General features: G+C 45.7%; 1 protein-coding gene across 1 annotated transcript; it reads left to right on the forward strand.

Moving 5' to 3' along the window:
* Positions 1 to 852: 852 nt before the first annotated feature.
* On the forward strand, positions 853 to 26,149 carry MOGAT2 (monoacylglycerol O-acyltransferase 2). Its single transcript, XM_038141720.1, has 6 exons — positions 853 to 946; positions 10,828 to 11,006; positions 22,165 to 22,369; positions 23,425 to 23,599; positions 23,751 to 23,950; positions 25,995 to 26,149. The coding sequence occupies exons 1-6, from the start codon at positions 853 to 855 to the stop codon at positions 26,147 to 26,149; spliced, it is 1,008 nt and encodes a 335-aa protein (XP_037997648.1).
* The last annotated feature ends 1,310 nt before the right edge of the window (positions 26,150 to 27,459 follow it).

The following is a 27,459-nucleotide window of genomic DNA, read 5'->3' on the forward strand; positions in this document are numbered from 1 at the left end:
CTGTATCCTGGTTACAATGAGACCTTTGGTTTTCCCAGCCCTCCGATGAGATGATTTTGTTGCTTACCTGAGAGGCCTGTCAGTTACTGGAGGATTTTTTCCCCCCAGATTTCTAATTTTTTTTTCTCACAAAGTCAATTGCATCTCTTTGCACATGACAAGGCGGAGGCTCAGACTGTGCACCTGCTTGGAGATACAAATGCAAATCAGGAGTAGTATTTCCATTCTCTATATAAATGTGTGCAAGGATGCACATGGAAACTCATATGCCCCATCCATCCACCATCCATCCATGCCTTGGCAGAGGCATGAGGCTCATGTACCCTGTGCTCAGCAGTGAAACACTCTTATGTTATCTCCCCACCTCCTTGGCTGCGACTGAAACCCATCCACATCACATCACTTGTGAATAAAAGTGACCCACCTATGCTCATCCCTTCTTCTTGTCCCTTCCTGCTCTGCACGGAGTGATTTGTAGGGGAAGGGGGAAATAAAACTGGCTTACAGGCATGAATACCTCATTGTGTCTGCCAATATCCAAATGTTGCAAAATTTGAGAGACAGGATCTTCTGAAAGCAGGACTGGGTCCTGAATGGAGTTTACTTTCCAGATTTGGGTGGAAAAAGCATGAAATTGTCACCATCTAAAAATGTTGTGAGTCATGATGGTATAAAGTCCATGACACCTCCCTCTCCTCCCTGTACAGAATGGTGCTGTGTGCAGCCACCACTGTGACTGGATGTTGCACAATCCCTTCTACTGTAACACTGGGTAGATATTGACGGCGACTTTGCACTTTGCATTCACCACTTGCTTCCTTCTCCTTGCGAGACGTGCATGCAGAGGCCAAGATGAAAGTTGAGTTTGCTCCGCGGTCTGTGCCACTTCAGAGAAGGCTTCAGACAGCAGCAGTAGTTCAATGGGTCTTCAGCTTCCTGGGTCTAGGTAAGAGATATCTCTTTTTCCTTTTTCTGAGAAGCCAGAGAAGTTTTCCATAGAATTGCAGTATGGTTTGGGTTGTAAGGGACCTTAAAGGTCATCCAGTTAAAATCCCCTACATTTTAATGCAGCACTCTGATACGAATTTGCTTTGGCTCCTGTCCCATTTGGCTTCAAAACACTCTCACAACATACATGACTTATAAGCACATTTGGCAAGGAAAACAAGAACACCCCAGGCTGAACCTTGTGAACCCACCAGGCAGAAGCTGTGCATGATTATGAAATGATTTAAGATGTGAGAGGCCACTAAAAGTCCCCTTTAAATTGTCACCTGCAGTGTTGTCATATTCTCTTGTTCCTGGTGACAGATGTTAGGGATGGGAGGGATTGGTGCCAGGACATCTCCTGCAAAGCAGAGGGAGTGCCTGGAACAGCCAGAGTAAATAGAGCTTTCCTGCATCTCCCTGGGGTAGTGTGGAGCTGAACGCTCTACACAGAGGGAGCTACAAGTGTGGTCTGGCTCTGGCTTTGGAGATGGAGTCTCACCTACCTTTAGCCCAGGGCACCTCCATTCCTGTCATGGAGGAAAAAGGCTCCTAAGAAGATGTGGGGCTCCTACCTGATTTTTTTCTTCATTTTCACTTCATTCCAGCTTTTGTCAGTGATCTCCTGGAGCAATGGGATGAGCTGCCATCCCCTTCCTCTGACTCTTGTCAGTGATTAACAAGAGTTAGGTGCCTGCCTAGTGATGTAGGGTGTGTTTTCCCTAAATAAACCCACGGTCCACTCCTATAAGGTCTTGCCCTGAGCTTTGCCATGCTGTTCTCACAATGCCATAGCATTGTTTCCTAAAAGAATTGGTGGATGTGTGTGTACAGGCTGTGGGGGAGAATGTGTACAGACAGCATGTGATGTGATGTCAGCTGGTGGTCTGAGAAAAGAAGCCAGTAGTCCACCTTTGTCATCAGATCCTGCAGGGATGGAAACATCTGCTCACATCGTCATTGCCAGTCATCTTGCTCTTCATGCCATCACAAAATGCAGGAGAAACTATCAAAAATGTCCCTGGATGGTCTCCAATAGCTTAAGGTTGACCAAAAGGTGCCCTGGCTTCATGTGAGGATGCCAGGAGAAGAAGGTTTATCAGGCACCTTATAAATCAGCTTCCAAAACATCCTGGTTATCATTGCACCAGTGGTGCTTGACAAGGAACCACTGCTTGGGGCTCTACCCAAAGTCAGTGGTGATTTTGGGGGTTGCAAAATACTGGTCTTGCTCTGGTTTGTACCACACCATGGTTTCTTTAGCATAATCATACACTCACAGACTGGTTTGGGTTGACAGAGACCTTAAAGATCCATCCCCTGCCACAGGCAAGGACACCTTCCACTACACTAGGTTGCTCCAAGCCCCATCCAACATGGCCTTGAATACGGCCCCAGAGATGGGGCAGCCACAACTTTGAACAATCTGTGCCAGTGTTTTTGGCTTCTTCTCACCACCTGATCAGAGCCTGGTGGCACTAAGGAAGTGTGTGACTGATTGCCTATGCGTGGGAATATTTACAGGTTTTATGCAGCATCTAAACTGGAGTGGGGTTTTCCACTTCTCTTGCTCTTTAGGTTTAGAGTTTTTGTGGTTTAAGCTGTTGCTCTGCTTGGTGTTATGAATAATGGAATTACCATGCTTGAGGAATGGTACCTTAGGAGAAGTATTGGTGACTCGGCTTTTTTAGCCCCAGAAACAGACATTTCACTTTTTTCAGATGCCCTTGCACATTCTAGAAGGTCATTTTCCCATGAAAACCCAAACAGTTTGAGGAAAAGACACATCAGCAAACTGAGATGCAGACAAATTAATTGCTTGGTGGAGGGCATCAGGTGCTGATAGAAATTACACACATGCTGTTTTGGATAGGATGCACAGGGAAATGATGATGGGAGACACAGAGGCACATTATCAGGGAGTGCAAACTACCTGGGGACATTTACAGCCCATCAGGCTGGAACTGTGACATTGCAATGTTTTCTAGTTTTATGGAATGAAAATATCAGAGGTAGGTTATCAGTGTAAAATGTCTGGGCCCATTTACAGCCCATTAGGAGCCAAGCTGAAGGGTAACATCACAGAGCTTCCCATTGTTATGCCAGTTGAGAATCTCAGATGGGATGTGTGTAAAGCTCCTCCTTTGCAGTGGCAAGACAGTTGCTGACTAGCCCAAAACACGGCAGATCTTTGTGGGTATCTGTGTACTGGTACACAAACATCTCCACAACTATACCTGCACAGAAAGCACAGGCTGTGCTTCAGACTCCCACTCCATTTCTGAGATGGGCCCTTCCAAAATCTGCTACAGACCTGAGCCTGAATGGCCCTCCTTGCACCAGTATGGACCAGAGGCCTGTGCAATAGTCGTCCAGACAGAGTAGCTCTTTAAATGTTTCTTGGTGTAGGATTGGCTCATGCTAAGTGTCAGGAAAATTACTCCACAAACACCAGAGGTTTATGTCCAAAAAGGAGACAGAGGAGTCCTGTAACTTTATTCAAATAAAGGGAGACGCCATGGGGCATTCCCCTGGGGTCTCTCAAAATTTTAGAGGACAGAGCCTCCTTTTTATCCTAATTTCCTGGGCACATTTCCCTCTCTCTTTCCCCATTGGCTGAGGTACTTGACAGGTACAGACTTCCTGAAATGCCTGATACCTAAGACACCCTTCTAATGTACTCTCCCCAGGCCCTTTTATTTCCTTGTATCAATCAGTGGAATTCCTGTGGAATTTATGGTTGTTCCCATAGTTTCTTTCATCTCTCAGTATCCAATTTTATTTATCAGCAGACCTACAGTTTCTTTTTAAAGACAAATCTCTCTCATTTCATTTATTAATCAGTAGAATCTTTCCCATTGTTTCTTTTAGCTCTCTCAGTGCTAGTTTTATCTACTAGCAGACTCACAGTTTCTTTGTAAAGACAAATCCCTCATTCCTTTCATAAGTATCACTCTTCTGAACTACACCTTATCCCAGTTTGTGCAAATCATGAGGCCAGGGGCCATTGCTGGTCATCCGGATGGATTAAGCTATCTTTTTTTTGGAAGAGAAGCGCCAAACAGCCATCCTTGGTGCCATTGTGTTCTTGTGTTATAAACCCTGGGGGTCTCCCTGAGCAGAAGAGATCCCACCTGTGATCAGCATTCTAGTGAAGAAGAGATCCCACATGTGATCGACCTTCTGCCACCAGAGAACACCTGGCAGGAGAAGACACCAATGTATCCTGGCAAGAGAGATGAAAATCTGGCAAGAGCCATGCAGCCTTGCACAGCTGGCCAGAATGGGACATTTTGGAGTACTCCATGATTCCCTCTCTGTCCCTGCATCTGCATTTCCTTCCACAGTCCCTGATTCAGTGGAATGCGGTAGAGATGTGGTCACAGTGTTAACAAGCAATCCAACAGCACCTCCCCATTCTCAGCATGGATGCAGTTGGGGCTTATGGAGCTTCAATAATGTTTTCCAATAAAACAATTTATACTTGAGGTTTTTCCCTTCTTGGTATTGGGAGTAAGCTGGCACTTGACTTTCCAGAGATAGAAATAACTTCTAGAGCCAGCAGAATGACAGCAAATGGCCAGGAGGGAGGAATCCTCTGCAGTTGTAGGAGCTACTTGCAAACACAGGCTCTACCTCCTGCAGGGAAATGCAGCTTGCTCTGAATGAGGATGAGACCCAAACCCACTCCTCCTCCCATGGCTGACCTTCAAGAGCTTATCATCTTTCCTGGGAAGAACTTGATTTGTTGTTTGGGGTTTTCTGTGTGTTTTTGCGGGGGTTTTGTTTGTTTGTTGGTTTGGGTTTTTGCATGTTTGGTTTGGTTTGGTTTGGTTTGGAGTTTGGGTTTCTTTTGGTGATACAATCTGAAACCAAAAGCAGTTAAGAAATGCTCTTAAGAGGGGCACTAGAAAGGTGGTAACAAAACCTTATGAAGCAATTCCAGCTGATTTGGTTCATTTTACAAAGTTTCTTTAAGCCTGGAGCTTTCCACCCAAGATATCCCAGTTTAACAACTGCATTAGCCAGATGCTAAGAGATACCCTTATTTTCATCCCATCAGCTGCAAACACCCCTTGTTGCACTGTTATAATCCTCAGGCACAGAGCTCAGACTTTCTGTGGGCAGGATTTAGCTGTCGGCTGCTCCTTTGTTTGGGAGACAGGCTTGTGCTTCTGCTGCCAGAAAAGGGCTTCTGAAACACCCATTTGGCTGATGCACAGCCCTTTGGCCAGAGATCCCAGCAGCACTGACTGCAGGCAGCTGTTGCTATGGTTGTGCAAGTGCATCCCTTAAGAAGCTAAGCACTGTGGGAGGGACTCATTTATTCCTGCAGGATGCTGGGTGAGGGCAGCAGCTTGGCCCCAGTGCCGGCAAGGAGCTCTGCTCCAGCATCCCTTGCAATAGGCAGGCATTGACCATACTGCCAGTTTTCTTGAGGATGCTCCTGACAAGAGCATGGAGACAAAAGGTTCTATTTATTTCAGAGGCTGACAGCTGCTGGAGGAGGAGTGCAAGTTGTAGGAATGGGTTGCAGGGCATGGAGTGGGGACCCTATTGCCTTCCCAGTACATGATCTGAGTATTTACTGACCAGTGCCTCCTTGTAAAGGAGTGGAACCAGGCTACTGCAGAAAACTGAAATCAGCAGGCTGGTGCCCAGCCCTGCTGCACTGCTTCCTTCTGCCTCTCTCATTCCCACTCTCCACTGGGCATGGACACTGATCCAGATACACCATGCAGAACTGTGAGTGCAGAGCTGAACCATGGCAAACAAATCCAGTGCAGGGCCAGTAGGTCTGGGCATGCCACCTCTGCAGACCCAGCATACCACACCCAGACTTTGAACCTTCGAGTCATCAGGGTTGGCTCAAAGGGCATGTGGTACCAGCTTGATTAGGCTTCCTTGGCAGCTGAGTGTAGTCCACAGCCTGCCCACATCAGCTGTGCCCAAGGGTGCACTATCTGTGTAGGTGGCCACAGTCAGGGACTCCAGGCTGGCACTGAGGACCTCAGCAATGCGTGTCTTGGAAGCATTCAAGGCCAGTTTGGATGGGACTTTGAACAACCTGCTTTAGTGGAAGGTATCCATGCCCATGGCAGGGCAGTTGGAACTGGATGATCTTTAAGATCCCACTAACCCAAAGCATTCTGTGATTCTGCAGTGATCTTGCAAACCCTCCTGGCAAGTGCAGTATGAATCTGACTCACTTTGGGGCTGTTTGTGGTAACAAAAACTCTTTTACCACAAACTCCTCTCTTTCTGCAGGCTGAATTTACAAATTTTGGGTTAGGAGCACTTTGATGGGACATGGTCCCTGTTTAGACTTGGCCAGAGAGGTTCTCCATGTGCTTTGAAACACATGGCTCCTTTGGAACCCATGGCTTACCTGAAGCCCATGGCATATTTGTGTTCTCTGTGATATGGCCATTTTCTTGTCCAGAGAGGGATTTACAGCTCACAGCAAAACTCAGCATAAGAAACCCACCACTTCATTTTTGCTTCTTTGAAGCAAAGAAGCTATGAGCTTCTTTGAATGAATCCAGCCCAGGTAACCAACTTACCTGTGGAAAACAAACAAACAAACAAACAAACAAACAAAACAAACAAACAAAACCCCATCAAGTGCACACTGATGTGTCTTTTCTTTGCTGAGTCTCATACAGCCATGGAGATGTGAGAGGCTGGGTCCTGGACCATGAAAAGTTGCTGCACCCCTGTTCAAAAGGTGCACTGCAGAGTCCAGGACCATCCTATGAATGCTTCATCCAGAGCCAAACCTTACCATTGACAACTATAGAGAAACCTTCCTGAATCTGGACTCATCAGAAAGTGAAAGATTTAGGGTCTGCATATTGGATTCCTTCTTGCCAGGGACCCTTTGGTTTTAGTTTTGGTTTGAAGCAGTCTCCACTTTCCATGACAGTGTAGACATTGCAGCAGGTTATCTCAGCCCAGCCCAGAATTTTATGTCTGTTTTCAGATAACAGAACTGATGCATCTGCAATGACTTGTGTGATGCTCTTAACCCTGCTCTTACAGCCCTTGTCTGCCTTGAAAGAGCTCTGTGTAAGGGCTTAAGCCATTTTATAGCAATTTTGCATATGCCATTGGGCTATAGCACAGGAGTCCAGATGTCGGTGATGGAGAGAGATGGGGAAGACTGATTCAGTGATCAGAATCCAAATTTATTGTGGGATACAAATGCTTATATATAATTTTAGGGAGCCTAGTAATGTTCACTGCAATGATTAAGTTAAAATCACATACACAAACTTAGGCATATCACAACATCTCTTGCTTGCAGAGTTTAATGAAATTTTCTTTTTCCGGTAAACCTATCTGATTGAATCTTCTTGCAATCTAGGTTTAATTTTCAAAGTTCTGTTTGCTTTTGCCAAGGCATCCTGTTACCAAATCTCTCAGGTTAACCAGGTCCAAAGTCCATCATCTGTCTTGTGTCTCCCAACATCCCAACATCTCCTCCTTTCCTTTCAACCAAAACCACTCCTTTAATGGCCTTAATAGTTAATCTATGCACAGATTGAAAGGTTATCATGATTAATAAAATTATTATCAAAATTACCAATACATACCTATCCTAAAAAGACTCTTTTAGTTAAAAATTTCCAACCCAAAAAGGCTCAGGCCTGATCATTATAAACTAAAACATTCCTGATGGCAGCCACAGGGGCAGAGGCATTACTGGATATAGAAAGGCCGCCAGAAGTATATTTGCAGCAAAAGGTTTGATTCTTTTACACGGGGTGATAGGGAGAAACATTTTTAGACTGATTCCTATCTGTGCATTTAAAATCAACACAAAAATCCAATTCCACAGAACCCAGGAACTCTAATTCTTGGGGTTCCAAGGGTGTTTCAGGAGGGTAGGGGATCAAATTTGATGTGATTTGATTTGCTTCCAAAATTTTTAGTGTAAATATTAGTGTAAAGTTCTGCAATGTATTTCTGCAATATTTAGTGTAAATATTCTGTAAAGTTTTAGTGTAAATATCCAGACCTGCAGAAGGAGGAGATGAGGATCATGTCTGTTTGCAACCTCAAACCTGTTTGCAACTCAAACCTGCCCATTTCTTCTGAGCAGTGGGACCGGTGGTGGTGGACTTAGTTTGGGGACCTGACATGACTTTTGGAACACTCTAATAGAGCTCTGTGGAAAATTTCTGGCCACTGATGGCCCACGAAGTGTTGGTGTCCAGACAGTGGCATGGAGTTGTTCCTCCTCACCAAATTACAGACCATAATAATTAGGTGCCCGCCTAAGGCTGGAATTCGTTTGGATGCAGACTGAAATGTACATTTTCTGGAACCTTCCTGTCTCTTTCGTCCCATCCACAGTAACTTTCAGACTGACAATCCATTATCAGACAGGAATGGGCCCCTTTCCCACAGAGCACCAAAAGGTTACAAAAGGACAAAACCCCCCCAAATGTTAAAACTGACTGAAGGTCACTGAGTTGCTCTGGGGAAAAAAAAAGTTGAATTGCAAATGAATTGAGGAAGAAATTAATAATTATGTAATTGTGAGATAAAGCATGGATTTGGTCCAGAACTCCTACTCCACTTTGCAGAATGTACTTTGAGCTTTGCACAGTATGATAAAAAGAGAATTAGGCACTGTAGTCTTGCAGCGGACCTGATGACCAGGCTCCTAGGTGGAGTAAAATTGTGTTTATTTATCATGTGGACCCTGGAGCTGCAGCTCATATTCTATGCAGTTCTTGAGAGTTACAAAGTCTGTGTCTGTGGCATTTAAAAACGAAGCATAAGCAGCAGGTTGAGGGAGGGGATTTTTCTGAGACTCCAGTTGGAGCGGGTCCAGAGGAGGCCTCAGAGATGCTTCAAGGGCTGGAGCCCCTCTGCTCTGGTGACAGGTTGGGAGAGCTGGGGGTGTTCAGCCCAGAGAAGGGAAGGCTCCGGGCAGACCTTACAGTCTCTTCCAGTGCTATAAGGGCTCCAAGGGAGCTGGAGAGGGATTTTGGACAAAGGCCTGGAGGGACAGGACAAGGGGGAATGGCTTTCCGCTGCCACAGGGCAGGGTTAGATGGGATATTGGGAAGAAATTCTTGGCTGTAATGGTGGTGAGGCCCTGGCACAGGTTGTCCAGAGAAACTGTGACTGCCACATCCTAGGAAGTGTCCAAAACTAGATTTGAGGGGACTTTTATGATTCCATTAAAAGTGTGGCACCAGGTGTGGGCAGCGGCTCTTTCTGATCTGCGCAATGCGTTTACAGGTTAGACCTGTTGCTTTGCTGAGAGCTGCAGTTTTTTTCTCACTGCAAAATTCTTAGTGCCTACCCAGGTACTTGCTGCAAGGTCTCTACTTATAGGAGGACATGCAACCCATTCCACTTTGGGGGATTTAGGATCCTGTTAGATTATTGCACTTTTTTCCCCATAGGAATTATTGGTACCATCATGACAGTGTTCTAAAAAGGGGCAAGGATTTACTTTTTCATGGAAAGCTTTGTAATCAGGTTGACTTATCATGAAAAAAAAAAAGCTACAAACATGATCTACTTATTTATCCTTAAGTGGAAGCAAACAAGGAGGTACATGAAGGTCTTAGATGAGAATAGCATCCTATTCCATGTCTCTGACAGGCCTTTGCTGAGAGAAGGTGGAGAGAGCAGGTATCAGGTAAGTCCCAAAGGTGGAAAAGATGACTCAGAGCATGAGGGTGGATGCATCTATATCACAGCTGAAGCTGAAGCTAAGTAGGGCATCTCCATCCTCATAACTTCCAGCCCTGGGTGGAAGATCTGAAATGAAGACCCAAAGTAGAACAAAACACACAAAACATTATGTAATCCATGAGCTGGGGAAGGCAAAGGACTTGGATGACTTCAGCTCTGTCTTTCTCTTCAAAAGCAATACCAAGGGTTCCAGAGGGACAGATGGAACGGACACAGCTCTTCCCAGGCACATATCTGCTTTGCCAGGTGGCAGCTTGGTGGCCATCATCACTTTCCAGTATCTGCAGACACACAGTGTTGGGCTTGGGTGGGATTTTATGTACTAAGTGATGTTTGTTTGCCCAAATACTTTTGTTCTCTTGTTTCTATGCCAAAACACAGCATATAAGGGAGGTGGGAGGTAGAGGTCAAAGCTGGCACTAACTGGAGAAAAACCCAAGTCATGGAAGTCATAGAGAATGAAATAGAGCATTCTTATAAAATCCATTATGACACCAAGTTGAAAGAACTGAAAATCCTCAGGAGTCCAAGATTAAAAGTGGAGGAAAGGGTCCAAAATCAATAATAAAAAACTCACTAAAGAGTAAAATCTTATCTATGGGTATAAATCATTGACACAATTAAAATGGAGAATCTTTACCTCAAGATAAAGCTATTGGGGACTGGACAGACTGGACATAGGACACCTTTTTGCTGCCATTGCAAAATATCAGGTGTCATCAGGGGGTGTTAACAGGAGTTTTGGGGTAAAACAAGGCCATTATCATTGCAGAGATCAGTCTGACTCCAGAGAAAAGCAAGACAGCAAAGGGGTAAAGAGCTAATCCATGAGAACACTGTGAATGGAGTAAGATTCATCAGTCTTTTGGAAAGAGGGGGACATGGTGGCCTTTGGACAAATTGGTGGTTGCTGCAAGGGAGGTGCTTGGTGTCTTTTCAGGTCCCTAGGGCTGATAGAAAAGAAACCACCTCTGCATCAGAGGTGCTTTCACACTGATAAATAAATTCAGCAGCAAGCCCAGTGGAGGCTCCATCCCAGGACAAAAATGTCTCACCAAATGAACCATTCCTCCCAAAGTCCACCTAATCCAACTATCAAGTCACTGCTGGCTTTTCTTTCAGCACAGTGCTGTACAGCTGCCTTCATCGCCCTCTTCTTCACTCGTTTTTGGCTGGTCAGTGCCCTCTATGCTGCATGGTGGTTAATAGACAGGGAGAAACCCACCAAGGGTGGGCGACGGATCCACTTCCTCCGGAACTGCATCGTTTGGAGGTACATGAGGGACTATTTCCCCATCACGGTAAGTGCCACCGGTCCATTGGCTCTTCAGTGTTTCAGGAACCAGCTTTGTCCTTGGAGTCTGGATACAGTCTGGGACCAGCAGTCATGGCATGGGGTGCTGGGAGCTTGGTGTTGAAGGATAATCTTCCCAAATCCCAAATTACTCAAAGACACAGTAACAAATGGAGATTACCATTTTTACAAACTGCATGCTTCAATCATCTGACTTTTCCATACCTATTTAATATTGCTGCATTCCAGCTGTTAGGGAATTCTCACCTTTGTTTTCCATGTCTATATTGTAACATCCCTGCCCTTCAGGTTGCTCAGAATTTACCCAGTGGGCATAGGGCCAAGTTTTAACCAAAATCCAGGAGATCCTGGGTGGTCTGCAATGTCAGTATCCCGTTCTGCTGAGGAGGAAGATGTATGGGTAAAGCTAGAGGTGCACTGGGCCATCTCAGAGAGCTTCTGTTCTCTTGAGAGGGACTTCTGTGACATTTCCTGGTTTACCTAATGCGTGTGGCTGGCCTTTGCCCTTATTCTTTTGTCTGGTGTCCCCTTGGCATGGTATGGATGCATGGAGCAGCAGCAAGTCCTGCCTCAGAGCCATCACAAGTTGGTACAAATCCGAGCATTGCAGGAGAACAGCTCTTGGGTTGTGCAAGAAAGAAAGCATGAAGGATAGACCAAGCAATGAGAATTTCTAAGATAATTCCCTTAGGAATACATTGCCTGTTGACAGAACTCAGATGGGATGCACCCAGCTGGTCAGAGATCACCTGGAGTCAGAAGCTGAGTGCTGCAGTCCAGGATAAAGAAGCTGGGAGCCCAAAAAGCCAAAGAACCCACCAGCCTAAAGGAAAAAATAAGAACTCAGCCTGAGAGTCCATCCTGCATAGAGTTGTGCCTGGGATGAGAGTCCATCCTGCATGGAGTAGGGCCTGGAATAAGGATTAGGGGGAGCCAGAGCAAAGTGAGGACCAGAGATGACATGTCCATCAGCTTTGCTGCTCGAACAGAAATAACCCTCTTTTCTATTCTCATAAGATCACAGCTGGAATACTGTGCACAGTTCTGGAGCCCCCATCATAAGAAGGTTAAATGGCACTTCTGGGGCAAGTCCAGAGGAGGCCACAAAGTCAGTAAGGGGTCTGGAGCACCTGCCATATGGAGACAGTGGAGAAAGTTGGGGCTGTTTACCCTGGAGAATGTTGTGTGGATACCACAGTATCTGAAGAGGCCTTACAGGGAAGATGGAGAGACACTGTTCATCAGGAACTATAGTGATGGAACAAGGGGAATGGGTTCAAACTGTAAGAGAGTAGATTTAGATGGGATATCAGGAAAAAATTCTTGGCTGTGAGGGTGGTGAGGCCATGGTACAGGTTGCCCAGAGAAACTTTGGCTGCCCCATCCCTGAAAGAGTCCATGGTCAGGATGGGACTTGGAGCAACCTGATCTAGTGGAAGGTGTCCATTCCCATGGCAGGGAGTGGAATTTTAAGGACCCTTTGATACTGAAATCAGCCAGAAAAGAAACTTTCTAACACAATTTGAAATGTCAGAAAGCAGGCATTCTATATCTGTGCAGGACACATTGCAAGGATGTTTGTTTAATCCAATGTGTGTGGTGAGGCTTTGCAACATTATAATAATATACATTCATTAAACCCTGTCTCCTAGCTAATACATAAACATCACTTTTCCTAGAACAAATTTGCATGCAACCGCCTCCTACTGGAAATCATTTTATGATCCTGGAGGGTCCTCTGAAGGGATCTATGGGGGTCCTATTCAGTGAACATTTCCATTTTAAACGTGACCTTTCCTTGAACTTTTTCTTTGGGCATGTGCTGTTGCTTCTTGTTACCTAACTTGCAAAAAAACCCACTGTAGCCCTCTTTATCTGCTCTTCCACTGGTAAGCAACATTTATCATCCAGTGTGCATACCTTTACATCCTTTTATCTTTGTTTGCTAGTTAGTCTTTAAGCTCTATTCAGCAACTTCAGAGGAACTGAAAATTTCTATTCTCTATGTTATTTATCACGTGTCAACCCAAACCACAGAGTAATTAAATGATTTATGTGACTGCAGTAATTAGACGGAGTACATATTCTGTAAATTACTTGTGGCTGTAAGCCACCACTTGTGAAGTGTTGGACCAACCTCTCTGCTGAAATCTCTGCCAGCTCAGCCCAGCAAAGACCCTTCTCCTGTCCCTTTCTAAAGAACATGGAACCCCACTCCTGGGTGCCTCACTGTGTTCCGTGTCTGTCCTTTCTGGTAGGAGGACATCAACACCAGTAGAGGGAGCATGGTATGGGGTTTGGCTGTAGCTCCCTGGGTGAGGGCTCAGAGGGCTCCATGGAGCCTTTCTCCCCAGTTCTCTGTGAGAAAACAGAGGAAGTAACACAAAAGGACAACAGAAATATTTAAAAGAGATATAATATAGAGAGCATTATAACTAAGCAATCACATAATACTATTTCTCCAAAATATTTTCTCAGTCATAGAATTATGGAATCATGAAATTTTTGGGTTGGAAGAGACCTCAATGATCATGCAATTCTAACCCCCTTACCATGGGCAGGAACGCCTTCCACTAGACCAAGTTGCTCCAAACCCTGATCAACTTGGTCTTGAAAACTTCCAGGCATGGGACAGCCACAGCTTCTCTGGGCAATCTGTGCCAGGGCTTCAGCGTCCTCACAGCCAAGAAATTCTGCCCAATATCCCATCTAACCCTGTTCTCTGTCAGTGGGAAGCCATTTCCCATTGTCCTGTTCCTCCAGGCCCTTGTCCAGAATCCCTCTCCACCTCTCTTTGAGCCCCTTTAGCACGGGGCTACAGCCACTGGCAGGGGCTCTAAGGTCTCACCTTTTCTTCCTCAGGCTGAACAACCCCACTTGCCCAAAGTCCCAGCACAAGGAACATAAGGAAGTGACATCTGGGGACACAGACTGGGTTGGTATCCAGGACTCTGGACTGTATTTTATGTGTAGGCAGAGTTTGTTAAGCCCTAGAGAATTAGGCATTCTGGGAAGATTAAGTTTGACTCTTAATCCTACCAGATCCCAGCAGCAAACTTAGCATGGTCAAGTGTTTGGAGGCAGCAAGTGCTGCCTGCTGTCCTATTTTAAGAAACAGCTTTAAACACTGCTTTTAAGGGATCCCTGTGCATGTTTTCTGTCTTGGAAGCAAAGAGAGGTTGGGATGAACATCTGAATATCTGTTTTCTGGGCAGGGTGAATTTGCAGTGTGTTGCAGTACATGGAGCGTGCCGGTGCTGAGCTGAGCCAGGCCACTGCAGTGTGTGCAAGGCACACCTTCTGCCGATACCACCCTTGCACAAGTACCACTTTGCTGTTGGATTTATCCCCCTTGGAACTGACTGCATTTTAATTAATGATTTGAGAATCAGAGTTAGGCAGGACCTGAATGAGCTTGAGTGTTTTGAAAAGTGGGATGAGTGAGAAATCAAGTCAGGGTCCAATGCATTGCCCAGGGAAGTTATTTCTGCTTAATTTCCCTGCATTTTAAACATATTCTAATCTGTTTATTTATTTATTAATTTATTTATTTTTAAATATACCCTCATTGTAGTCCTTCAGTTGGCCTGGAATTGTTTCAAAATTGTGTAGGTGTGGCACTTGGGAACATGGCTTAGTGGTGGCCTTGGCAGTGTTGGGGTAATGGTTGGACTCGATGGTCTCAGAGGGCTTTTATGACCTAAATGAATCTATGATTCCTCAAATCCAATACATGACTGAACTCAGCTGCATTATAATGTTGTGGAAAATATACCAAAAGGTTTAAAATTAATCTGTTTGAGCTACAGTATGTCTGAACAGATAACCTATGATGCCTGCTGTGTTGATGTTGCCTACAGAGTAATTTTGGATGCTGTGGACTGCTTTATCTCTCTATGTTCAAAAAGCAGTCAGTAATCTGTCTGCTGCTGCCCAAACCCTATCTCCATTTTCATAATCCCTTCCTCATCATTTATCAGTGCATCTTTACAATGAAGGATACACCCAACTTAACAGAAAAAACAAATTCTGTTCCCATGCCAAGTGAAATGGACATCACTGCTTTTTCTCCTCAGCCCCATCCTATCCTCCCTCATACAGCCATGGTGCTTCGGTAACCTCAGATGTGGAAGGTGAAATGGGGAAAGTGTAAGCATAAACTTGACAATATCTATTTTTACCACAGTCTTCAAACAGAAGTCACCATCTTGCTGACTGAAAATTGGGGCTGGATGCTTGGCTTAGGCAAGACATCTCACCTTTGGATCACACAAGTTGGGTTATGAGTCTTCTAGCAAATTAAGGTCTCAGATAATTTTGAGGACTCTTGTGGTTTCTTAGGTTTCTCAGTGAATTTCTTCCCTTTGTTATCAGGGAGAGGCTGGAGCGGGGTAGGATTTTTGGGTGAATAGTTAGCGATCAAGACACAAAAGGATGTCTCCTGGCATTCCAGTGGAGTTTTTGTGGGGATGGGGAGTTTTTGGTGGGGAGCGTGGGCTTTTCCGTTCAGCATTTTCCGGGAGTTGTGGCGTGATGCCACCCACCACAAGTTGTGATCTCGGACCCCAGACTTGGTGGGGGTAGCTCTGACCTTCCTGCCCTCCTTCCGTAGAGGGATTGAGGACAGCGCTCGCGCGGTGCCGAGGCACTTTGCGTACTCGGCTCCCGGACTTTGCTACGCTGCAATTCGGCACTGCGGACGAATCTGCCTGCTTCCCCTGCTTCTGCCAGCTGCTCCTTGGTAGTGCTGAGATCGAACGCTGCCCTTGAGTCTGCAAAAGGAGCAATTTCCTTCCTTCCTTCCCTGCCGGCGCCTCCCAGCTGGAGGGGATCATTGAACGCGCTCTCCGCCTCTCCGGAGCGGCCCGCGCCCCCTGCCGGGCGTGGTCACAATTACACCAGCAGGAAAAACTAGTGGGCGGGTTGGAAGCTGCTGCATGTTGCATCGCGGTATGTTCTGGCCTGATATATGTCTTCTAGTAAAGAATTGTTACTCCTTTTTCTACCTTTTATTTTTTTCCCTGAAAGCCATGTAATTTTGAAATTAAAATAATTTGGAGAGAGGGGTGTTTTCTTCTCGTTCCAGGAAGGTTCCCACCTTCCTTGGCAGACATTTGTCTTCTAAATCAAGACAGGGACATATTTTGTTTTCAACTACTGTCATCATTCAGAGCACTCCAGTAGGGATAATCATTCCAGCTTTATTCAGGGTAGCCTGGAAAGAGCCTGCTGTAAAGGGAAGGTCAATGTGGTCTTTGCCACACTGTTTTCTCCTTGTGAAGAGCCATAGGACATTTCTTACAGGCCTTGGGGTTATATCTAAGTGCCAGGTGGACCTTGTTGTCTGCAGAAACCTGTCATTGTGCTTGTGGTGTTGCTGGTGTTGCTGTTTTTTGTTAGCATAACTAAAATCAGTTATTGGAGAATTTGTTGAACCCTTGAAGCTGTAATTTGGGAAGACTTCATCCCATGGCTCATTCATTCTCATCATGGCACAAACGCTGACAGAGGTTATTTGAGTGTGTTGCAGTTCTAAGGAATTGCAAGGCGCTGTAGAGGGGACAGTTCCAGTTCATGTGAACCAATCCCTGCCAGGAATGTTTCCTTTCTTTTCACAGAAGAGTGGTATTATTTGTAACTGAGGACTTGTGCCACGGCCAATGACATCAAATACAATTTCTGATTTCCAGAAGTCTTGACTGTTCCCTTTGCTTCCTTTTGTTGGCTGGAAGAGGAATTGTCAGAAAAAAAGAAAAGCATGGCCAAATGGCCCAAAGCCTCCACACTATCCTTTTTTGAGGAACTTCTCTGTCCCATGTGTTAACTCTCTCTTTTCTGTTCTGGAGTGTTCTTAAGTAAGAGGGGTATCACAGTTTGACATGGAAGGAATTTGGGCAAGTGAGGCAAAAGCTTTTTGTATAACTGGCAGTCTGCTGAACCACTGAGAAGCTGGACTCACCTCTGTGAAAAACATATGTTAAAGACGAGAGAAACCCAGGAACTTTCTCTTTTTTCCCCGGCTGTTAAGAAGCTAACACGCCTCGGGCCTGCCGGGCCCCGTCTCGGGCCGGGCCAGCCGACGGCTCTGCCGCGGGGCTGGGCCCCCTTCCCCCGGGCCGCCTGCTGGCTCCCCCTTTTCCCACATCTGCTCCCGGGCAGGGAGAGGGGGGTGTTCCGGGGCTGCTGGCTACACCCCCACAGGCTGGAGCCCAGCCGAGCCTCGGGAGCAGCCCCGGGTCGGCGCCGGGATTTTACCCCCGTGGGAGTTGTCCGCAGCCATTGGGCAGGGGGAAGGAGAACCCCCCCCCGCCGCCCGCCCCCATCCCGGCGTGCTGCTGCTGGGGTCTAACCTGGCTGATTAGATCCCAGCCGCAGTTGCCGCTGTCTGGAGCACCCAGCCCGACCAGGGTCATGTAATCATTTGAAGGGCCCAGGCGACATGTTAACCCTTTCAGTGCTTCAGTCCTCCCCTGAGTGAGAGAAAAGAACAAGATGCAAGCATGTAAAGGAACAACATGAAGACATCGAGGTCAGTGAGTAAGAAGTCATGTCCCAGATGGGAGGGATGGGGAGGTGCCTTGGTCTTGGGGCTGAAATCCTCTTGTAAGCTATGGAGAAAAAGACTCTTTTTCTCTATAATGCATGAAACTATGGGGAGATGAAGGGTTCAAATTGATATTGAGCAAGGCCTCCATGCTGAAGTACGCAGATATGAAAGTAGTTGTGATCCCATGAGAAGTTTGAATAGAGAAAGAGAGAAGAGTAGTCTGGTGCGCCCAGGAAAAGAAGATCGCTGTTCTCAGGGATGAAGATGATTTTAGAGATAGATAATGAGAACTTCTGCCTTTGAATAGCACATCTTTAAAACAATACCTCATAAGTCAACATGGCCCATCAACAAGCTGTGGGAAGGCTTGTGGAAATGGGAAGGACTTCACCATGACAGGGTTCCCTGGGTGGCTGCTAGGAATTTGAGAGCCACAAGAGAACTGTTTTCTTCCTCTGGTGGAGCAGTCTCCATAACATTAACAAGAGGGGCTTCTCTCCCTAAGTGAACTGAAGAAAGATTATTTTAGAGGTGGTAAACTAACCGGAAATTTTAGGGTTTGTTTCTTTACATTGTCAGTGGGAAAGAAAAAGTGGGGGGAGGAGAAGTGTTCTGAAGGGCTTGTTTTGATTCATACTACTTTTTTCCTTTTAGTTACTTTTAATACAATTTTCTTTACGCCCTTTTAAAGTTCTGAGCCTGCTTTGCCTTTCTCCTAATCTTATCTCACATCAGGAAATGAGTGCACTGGTGATTGGCCAGCACCAAACCCACCACACTCTTAGGTGCATTGGACGGGAAAATCTCAAAATTGGGGAAATCTGAAATTGGTGAACCAAAACCACTACAAAGGGGGCCATGGCTGAGATCAGTTGGAGGACTGTGTCCCACCATTTGCACTTGTTATCCACTGGACAACAGAAGTCCTACAAGAGGAAGAGAGGACTTGAGCATTTTGGAGCTTCCATCCTTACCCAGCTTTGGGAGTGAGGAAGTCCCATCCAAACTCAATTTAAATCCACCTGGCTGGTCAGATTCTCCAATATTTGCTGTAAATGCAGCTCTGACCTGACACTGTGGCACAAAGGCTCAAAGATCTCACTGTTTCCAACTGCACCTCTCAAACTGTCACCATTGCTGGGACCTGAAACCCATCCTCCTCAGCAGCTGCTGGCGGTACTCAGATACTTGCCCTTCCTTTGGTCTCCCATCCAGACACCCTTGGGTGGGTGACCTGTTTCTTCTCAGTTTAGCACAATTTGTCCTTCTTCAGATCTGGTTGGGTTTCTTGGATATCTTTGTTTGGCTTCTTCCCACAGAGAAACTGGCTGCATGTTCCATCCTGCAAGAGATGACTTTGGGAGGTGTCCATGGAGAGCTAGAGACCTGAGGATTTTTTTAGTACAAAGTTGAAAGGTTTATCCTGCTTAAGAGCAGATTACTGACCATGACATCCATGGAAACAGAGTTTGGGACCAGAGAAGGATAGAAAAGCAGTAGCAACTCAGTTTGGGAGACTTTAAATGAAGAAGCCAGGAGCTTGCTGATCAGGTCTCCTAACCTCTCCTCCTCCATCACATCCTCCTCTGCTCTCTGAGTGACTGTGGGGGTAATGCTGTGCTGCTCCTTTTCTCTCACCTCATGTTCATCAATCCTTAAGGATGCAATGATATGGCCCATCAGTGTCCTCCCTGACTATATGCCCTCCCACATGGTATGCACTGTGCAGTGCCCCTGTTCATCTCAACTCGACTTGATTAATTCCTCACTTAACAACTTTTTAAGCCTTTCAGACAATGCATCTCTAGGGGCTTCTGGAGCACCACCCTCCAAACCTTTGGACTCTGGGAGAATTTTATTTGCATCAGAGAATCACAGAATTATTTGGGTTGAAAGGGACCTTAAAGATCATATAGTTGTAACCCCTTGCCATGGGCAGGGATGCCATTCACCATATCAGGTTGCTCCAAGCTTCATCCAACATGGCCTTGAATATTTCCAGGGATGGAGCATTCAGAACTCTTTGGGCAACTTGTGCCAGTGCCTCATTACTCTGTCCTCAACCACTAGTGCACCAGCCTTAAACAGGGAATTACCTATTCTCTGTCTTCCCATGGTTTGGGACAGGACGATTCAGTCTGTAGGGAGCAACTAGGAGAACCTAGTCACATCTCAAGGGATGATTTAAATCAGCTTGGTTAAATCAGTGCTGGATTCCTGGGCTGATAAAGTCACTCAGAAGCCCTAACTCCAATTATCTTAATTCCACTCCAAAATTAATTGAAACCAAACCAAATATGAAACGAAGAACACTTTAATCCCTCATCATTATTGTCACATTAATAATCTATTTGGGATGTTAATGCCATTTAACTAATCCAGTTTAAAATTAATTTGGATTAATTTGCTTGAGATCCTTCACTAGTACATGGGCTCTCATCAGAGCTCCTGGAAGTCTGCATATGCATATCATATGGATCCCTGGTTGGGTAATAGGTTACATAGACTCCATGTATTAGAGAAGGCTGATTAATTTAATTTATTAAGAAACCCATTGCTTTTATAGACAGTTACAATACAGATAGGCCTAATTGGTCCTCTAATTAAAACACCATCACCTTTGGCTAATTAGGAAATTAATTGCCATCTAGGCAATTTGACCGCTCAGTGGCTGCCCTCTTGTGTCACCCTTCCCCCTTCTTGTCTCCCTGCACGCACAGAGCCAGAAATGTAGCAGTTTCTAACGCGCCTGAGCATCTTGCTTCCCTGATCATAAATCACTTGGAGAGGAAATGTTTGGAAGCTGAAGATGAATGCAGGAAACATTGATGCAAGCTGAGATTACTCAAAAAAGAGCAAATGGTGGCAGGGGCCCTGGGCACTTAGTGATTCAGACATCTGCCTCTCTTCCTGCCTAGAGACCTCTGCACCTGGACAGTAGTGGGACTTGATTTGTCCATTCCCCTCATTAGGAGCAGCTTGAACGGGCACATGTACAGTCAACAGTGTTTTCAGACAGGTGGAAAATTAGTCATGATGGAAGAAAGTACTCTCATTATTAACCTGTAGTTCTAGCAGCTTCTAGGAAAACACATGCACACCATTAACTGCACCCTGAGTGCAGATGGAATCAGGGTATTTGGAGGGGTGACACTTAAATGCATAGGGCTTTGGTTGTTCTTGAGCACAAATGCCTTTGAGTTGTCTGGAAAGGCAGGGTGGCTCTGTGATAACAGAATCACAGACTTGTTCAGGTTGGAAAAGCCCTCTAAGACCATTGAGTCCAACTGTTCCCCAGCACTGTCGCAAATGCCACTTAATCATGTGCCCAAGTGCCACATCTACATATTTTGGAACGATTTCAGGGATTGTGGTCCCACCTCTTCCCTAGTCATCTTGTTTCAATGTCTCACCACCCTTTCAGTGATGAAATGATGCGATGACTAACCTTGGAAAGATTCATCCTTTCCTGATGCTGTGAGCATCTTCAGCACCCACAGAAATGGTGCAGAGATTTCAGCATTCAGTTTTGCCTGCTTCTGCCTGGGCTATGCACATGCTGGCTGATGTTGGCATGGCAAGGTCTTCTTGGTGCCAGAGCTGGAGAGTGGTTTGTCATACCAGCTTCTCTCCCCTGGTCAGTCCATAACAAGTGCAATGGAGATCAAATCCCATTGTCCCTTATCTCCCTTTAACCATCCCCTCTTGTTCTGTGGTACCCATTCTCCTATGTAGTATATCCCAGGCTTGAATATCAGTTTCAGATTGGCTGAGGATTTTAACAAGCTGCTTAGTCAGCCCTCAAGGGCTGGCCATGAGCTGCACTGTAACTGCAATCCATGCTGCCCATCCCTAAAATGCTGGGCATGAGCATTCTCCATTGCCTCCTGCCAATGCTGCAGCAGCCTTGGGCAGACATCCACTGCTCTTTGATGGAACTGGGCACCCAACACAGGCACAAATATCTGGCATCCTTCAGGCTTTCCCCAGTGGCAAGGAGACCATCAGCTTCTCTGTTAGATGTCTGGGAATTAGATTTCAATTTACCATGTGTGAAAACATCCTGGAATCACCTGGCACATGCTTCAGGACAGGATAAACCTTTGATCCACACCAAGTTGTTGGGTGGGACACATGCTTGTGCTGTGTAGTAGGCCTACCAGAGTGATCATATACTCCCTCTGTTGTTCTGGTTGTGGGATCAAGAGGTACTGTGTGGAAGAAATCACCCATTTCTCACTCCCTCCCCCCCGTCCCCCCGTCCCCCCCCCCATTTTAGAAAATTTACTGGAGGACATTTTAAACAAAATTGGTTCCCAATAGCACCTAGACCAGGTCAAGGCAACATAATGAACTGTGCCATTAGAAAAGTCATTTTAGGCCAATGGGTAGGAGGAGATGGAAATATTGGCAATGAAATACATCTCAGTGAAAAATGGGGGAGTTGTTCCAGTTAACCTTTTCCAATAGAAAGGCATGGTGGGTGCAAGACACTCCCCTCCAGGGATACCTTATCTGCCCTTGATAGCCAGTGTTCCACCCTGCTGAGGTTACAGCACTAACTCTCACTGCTTTTTGGCTTCATCTCTATGTCTAGTTGGTGAAGACAGCAGAGCTGGACCCTCGGCAGAACTATCTGGTGGGATTTCATCCCCATGGAGTCCTGGCAGCTGGAGCCTTTCTCAATTTCTGCACTGAGGCATCTGGCTTTTCCACACTCTTCCCAGGCATCACCCCCCACCTGATGATGCTTTCCCTGTGGTTTCGCATCCCGTTCTTCAGGGACTATGTGATGAGTGGAGGTAAGGAGCATGGGCCTCTGGCAAGCAGTAGTATGTGTGGGTGCTTTTTTGAGGAACATAGAGTGAAAATGCATGGGGAAGAGGAGTCAAGAGTCATGTTTTCCCTCATCTGAGGCCAACTGGATCCCATTCATGGAGACAGCTATTCGAGATGGCAACCCAAAACCTCTGAAGTTAAAAATTGCCCTCCTTGCTGTTATCTCTGTTGTTCAGCTCCATAAATGGTCTCTGTGCCTAGGGCATCACTGTGCAGGTGCTGTGTAACAGCAAAATGTGGAGCAAATTGTGAACAGAAATGCTGAGAGCTACAGGCCAGGATGTTCCTGTATTTCTTTCCATAAAAATTAATATTCAGGCTTGAAATTGTGAGGAAAAATTCTGAAGTATCTGCTGGTTCCAGGGAAGCAGCATCCAGGGACAGAGGATGAAAATAGTAGCTCATGCTGCTGCAATGGAATGTGGCAGGTGGGGACATGTAGTGAAAAGGAATAGGAAAAGGGAAAAATTAAACTGAGAGAGGTGAGAGGGAGTTTTGAGAGATTTTTGAACATCGGTATTGTCAAAACAATGTTACTTTGTCATTTCTGAATTAAAGATTTCTATTTTATTCAAGTAAATAACACCAGAGGATCAAATCCTTCATCAAATTCCACTTTCAATTAGCACCATCCACTGAAATCTATGTGTGTTTTGACCTAAAACAAATGTTTCTCTGACATCAGAATTATTCAGAATTGGACATGGTCTCACTTGACAACAAATTGAAATAGATTTTTTCTAGGACTCAAGTGCAGCTAGTTCTGTGTTTATTTTTTTCCTAAATTTTTCCCTCACTTCTCACTTCTGAGCCAGACAGCAGATAGATAATTGTGTACTCACCCAGCAGAGCTGTGTGCAAATCTAGCACTTTTTAAAGGAGTTGACCTGGAGTTTTCAGCTCTGAAAATAAAGTTTTTAGCACCTCTCCAGAGACAGATTATGGGGGGGGAAAAGGTGCCGAGCAAACCACATTCAGGTGGTTTTTATTTTACTTTTTATTTCTCTCTGCTTTCCAGGCCTCATCTCCTCTGACAAGGAGAGTGCATCCTACGTGCTGCAGAAGCCAGAGGGTGGGAACTTGCTGGCCATCATTGTTGGTGGGGCACAGGAGGCACTGGATGCCCGTCCAGGATCCTTCACCTTGCTGCTGAAGAACAGGAAGGGATTTGTGCGCCTGGCCATCCAGCACGGGTGATGAAGGGGGTGGGGTCCAGGGCTGCCGAGGGAGGGGTGCTCAGCTCTGTGGCTGGTTAATGGGGTGTTTCTGTTTTGGAGAAGAATGAAGGGGTTTTGGAATGGGCTTTGCTAATCATGACACCCTATTGGTTTTGATTCCCTGCAGCACCCCCCTGGTCCCTGCCTTTTCCTTTGGGGAGAATGATGTCTTTGATCAGGTGAAGAATCCCAAGGGCTCCTGGCTGCGGAGGATTCAGCATTGGCTCCAGCAGATCATGGGCATCTCCCTTCCCCTCTTCCATGCACGAGGCATCTTCCAGTACAGCTTTGGGGTGATACCCTACCGACGGCCCATCTGCACCGTGGGTGAGTCAATGCACAGAACTCTGACATGATGCCAGACACACTCAGGCTGGCCAAACTGGGGAAACAGGGACAGTCCCTGGGTTGTGTCATCCTCCTGCCAAGCTGAAACCTCATGCCAGAGAGCACACGCAGTGGTAGGCTAGAAATGTGCTGCAAAACAGCATTCCAAACTGTTCATGTGTCTCACTGTTTTGGCAATCTGGTTTGATGTCATGACAGATCCCAGCCCATCTGGGCTGTGCTGCAAAAAGCCCCAGAGCAAATGTGGCCAAGCTCATCACTCCTGTGAGATGCAGACAACCCCAACACCACAATACGGTGACAAAAAACACTGCAGTAGGGCTGCATTAAATGTCTGCCAAGGCAGTTTTACACACACAAGTAGGACCAGCAGGTCAAGAGAGAGGATTCTGCTCCTCTTCCCCTCTCAAGTGAGACCCCCTCATGCAGTGCTGCCTCCAGCTCTAGGGCAAGAACATCAGAAGGATGGGGAACTGCTGGAAACCATGGAGAAGCTCCAAAGGCTTGGAGCATCTGTGAGACAGGCTGGGAGAGCTGGGGATGTTCAGCCTGGAGAAGAGAAGGCTCTGGGGAGACCTTAGAGCCCTAGCCAGTGCCTAAAGGGCTTTCAAGAAAGGGGGAACTTGAAGGGCAAATTTGAAGGGAATTTGAAGGGGGATTTTGGAAAAGGGCATGGAGTAACAGGATGGCAGAGTTAAATGGATACTGGGAAGAAATTCTTGGCTACGAGCCCCTGGCACAGGTTGTCCAGAGAAGCTGTGGCTGCCCCTCTTCTCTGGAAGTGTTCAAGGGCAGCTGGGACAGGGCTTAGAGCAATCTGGTCTAATGGAAAGTGTCCCTATTCAAGGTAGGGGGGTGGAATGAGATGATCTTTATGTCACTCCCAAGCCAAACCATTCTGTGATTGTCCGAACACTCACGCAGTTTGCAGCTTTGCTCACTGTCCTGTGCAGACACATTTGCAAATCCAAACCTATTTGCATGTGAGGAAGATGAACCATTTTGACCAGAGGCCATGTCCATGGGAGAGCAGATTTCAAGAAAATCTTTGGTTTTGAATAAGTTTTTCAACATCTCCATGCTTGGTCCACCAGTGTGACTGATGCTCTGTGAATTAATTTAATGAAAAATGCTGTTTGGAATGGTTAGAGCTTACACCACTGATTAAGTTTGACAACCAGCAATTATTTCTAATTGTATTACAACCTGTTTGGATTATCTAAATGGTTTTATAAGCTGTGTAGTATCACTTGGGCTCTTCACTAATTGGATGAAAAATAGCCTTATAACATGTTGAAACTCTCTGTCACTTGACAAAAACAATTTGAGTAAGAGACCAGAGCAAAAGAAATACCTCTTTTCTGGATCTTCTCTGTCCCCTGTTCCTGGTAGCTCTGGGAGATGGAAAGGCTTTTCTAAAGATAGGAATCAAAATAACTAGATTTGTGTTGAATAAAATGTGATTTTTAAAAGATAAGTAAGTACTTGGTTCCTAATAAAAACAAGATATTTCACAGAATATTTAATCTGAGCAAAGTGGAAGCACCTTCAATGCAACTGTATTTAAATAGTGTAGGACTTCCCTGTTCCTCACTTTCCCCATTTACAATGCAGATTCCCAGGACCATCTTGAAACAACTTGGAAAGCCCAACCCAAATATTATCCTGTCTTTATATTGTGTTTATTTGCAGCACAGCTGAGATGTGAGAAGCAGCTCTTGGGACTGCATTGGAATACAGCACTTCCTACTTCTAAAGGCTACACAGAGGGTCTTTGACATTAGCCAAGTTTGCATATGGGTAAACTGAGGCAAGGACCAGTGTGATCCTGGAGACCAAGAGCTTGGTCAGGATCTGAGCCACCATCCTTCCTTGGCTGTGCTATCTCCCAGGCTCCAGGAAATAACTGGTCATAGTGACCTGTCCATCCTGGATAGGCTGACTTCAGCTCTGTGCTAGGGTGAGCAAAGTGTTCAGAGATACCTGACACTGGCTCCTCCTAACACCTGTACTTCTTTTCCAGTTGGGAAGCCAATTCCAGTGCAGAAGAAGCACAGACCCTCTGAGGAAGAAGTTGATCAAGTCCATCAAAAATACCTAAATGCATTGTCCGAGCTCTTTGAGAAGCACAAAGCTAAATATAATGTCCCAGAAGACAGCCACCTGGAATTTATATAGAGTGCCTTAAGCAAGGTGAAACCATGGAGATGAAGCTCCAAGTTTCCCCCTTCTCTGGAACTACTTCACAACCTCAACATAGTCACAGTTCACACAGTCTATATAGCGTAGGGAAAAGAGCTTGATTTTCCCAGTATTTGCATAGGGGTAGAGCCAGGTTTTTTCATTTTTTTCTCCATGTAGAACGCATAAAAGATATAAAAGAGAAGTAAAAAAATCTCATCTGTGGTCAGCACAATTGAAACTCCTCAGCACAAAAATAACACTTCCAGTCTGGCATGGATGGCAGTTTATACAGATATTTCCAGGCAGTTCTGAATTACTGAAATTATTTCCTTTGCATTATTTTCATTTTGAAATGGGACAATGAGCCATAATTTGTGATGAAGGCATATGTTTTTTACAATATAATTCATCTAGATCAATAAATAAACATTGTTTGTTTGGTGCTCTTCATGTTTTTAATTGCTTTGGGCTCTTTTCTTACCACCTGAAGCAGAGTTTATCAGAAAGGTCCAGCATGATGCCAAGCACCCTCAGCAGCATGATGCCGTAGCCCTCTCACGCAAAAGAAATTAAATAAATTCCATTAGAAATATGTATTGGAACTACAAAATATTTCTAATTATTATAAAGAAACCAGGAGCCACTCTGGGTCACACTCACACCACCTGAGCTGGGATCGAGCCTCGGCAGCTCCACACTCCACACTCAGTCAGACTGGGCTTTCTTACTGGCTCAAGGACTAGTTTCCCATAGCACAGTCTCAGACATCTGGATCCTTCAAATAATTTAATCATACAAGAACAAAATAACAGCTTGGGGTGAGAGCCTCCACAAGTGACAAGGAATCTCCAAGAAAGGAAACCCTTGGCTTTTGTGCCCTTATTATCTGAGTGTGTGGGAAAGTCTGGGCTCCTCTTGCTGAGTCCTTGGCTCCTGCTTTGTCTCGGCATGTCCATTTGCCTGGCTGTGCCACAGGTCCCTGTGCCCTTCTGCTGTGCAAAGGGTCAGCAGTTGCCTCTTGCCTGCAGCTCTTGCCACCAGAGCTCCATCTGCAGCTGGCACTGCAGCTGCCCCTCAGCTGCTTGCTGCCTGCTCTGAATACATTCTTTAATAATTAGTTTAGAAATAGAAATTAGAAATAAATTTGTAATGTCTAGGGACTCATCCAAAGAGTTCACCATACCTGGGCTCTAGGAGTCCTGCTTCCAGTTTGGGTAGTTTAATCCCAGACATCCCTGCATAGGAACATGCCAGTCACCAGCTATGGTAGTAGGGTCACTGTGCATTTTCTTTTACAAATGAGA

Source organism: Motacilla alba, chromosome 1, assembly GCF_015832195.1.
Source record: "Motacilla alba alba isolate MOTALB_02 chromosome 1, Motacilla_alba_V1.0_pri, whole genome shotgun sequence".
In the NCBI taxonomy this organism is placed as follows: Eukaryota; Metazoa; Chordata; class Aves; order Passeriformes; family Motacillidae; genus Motacilla; species Motacilla alba.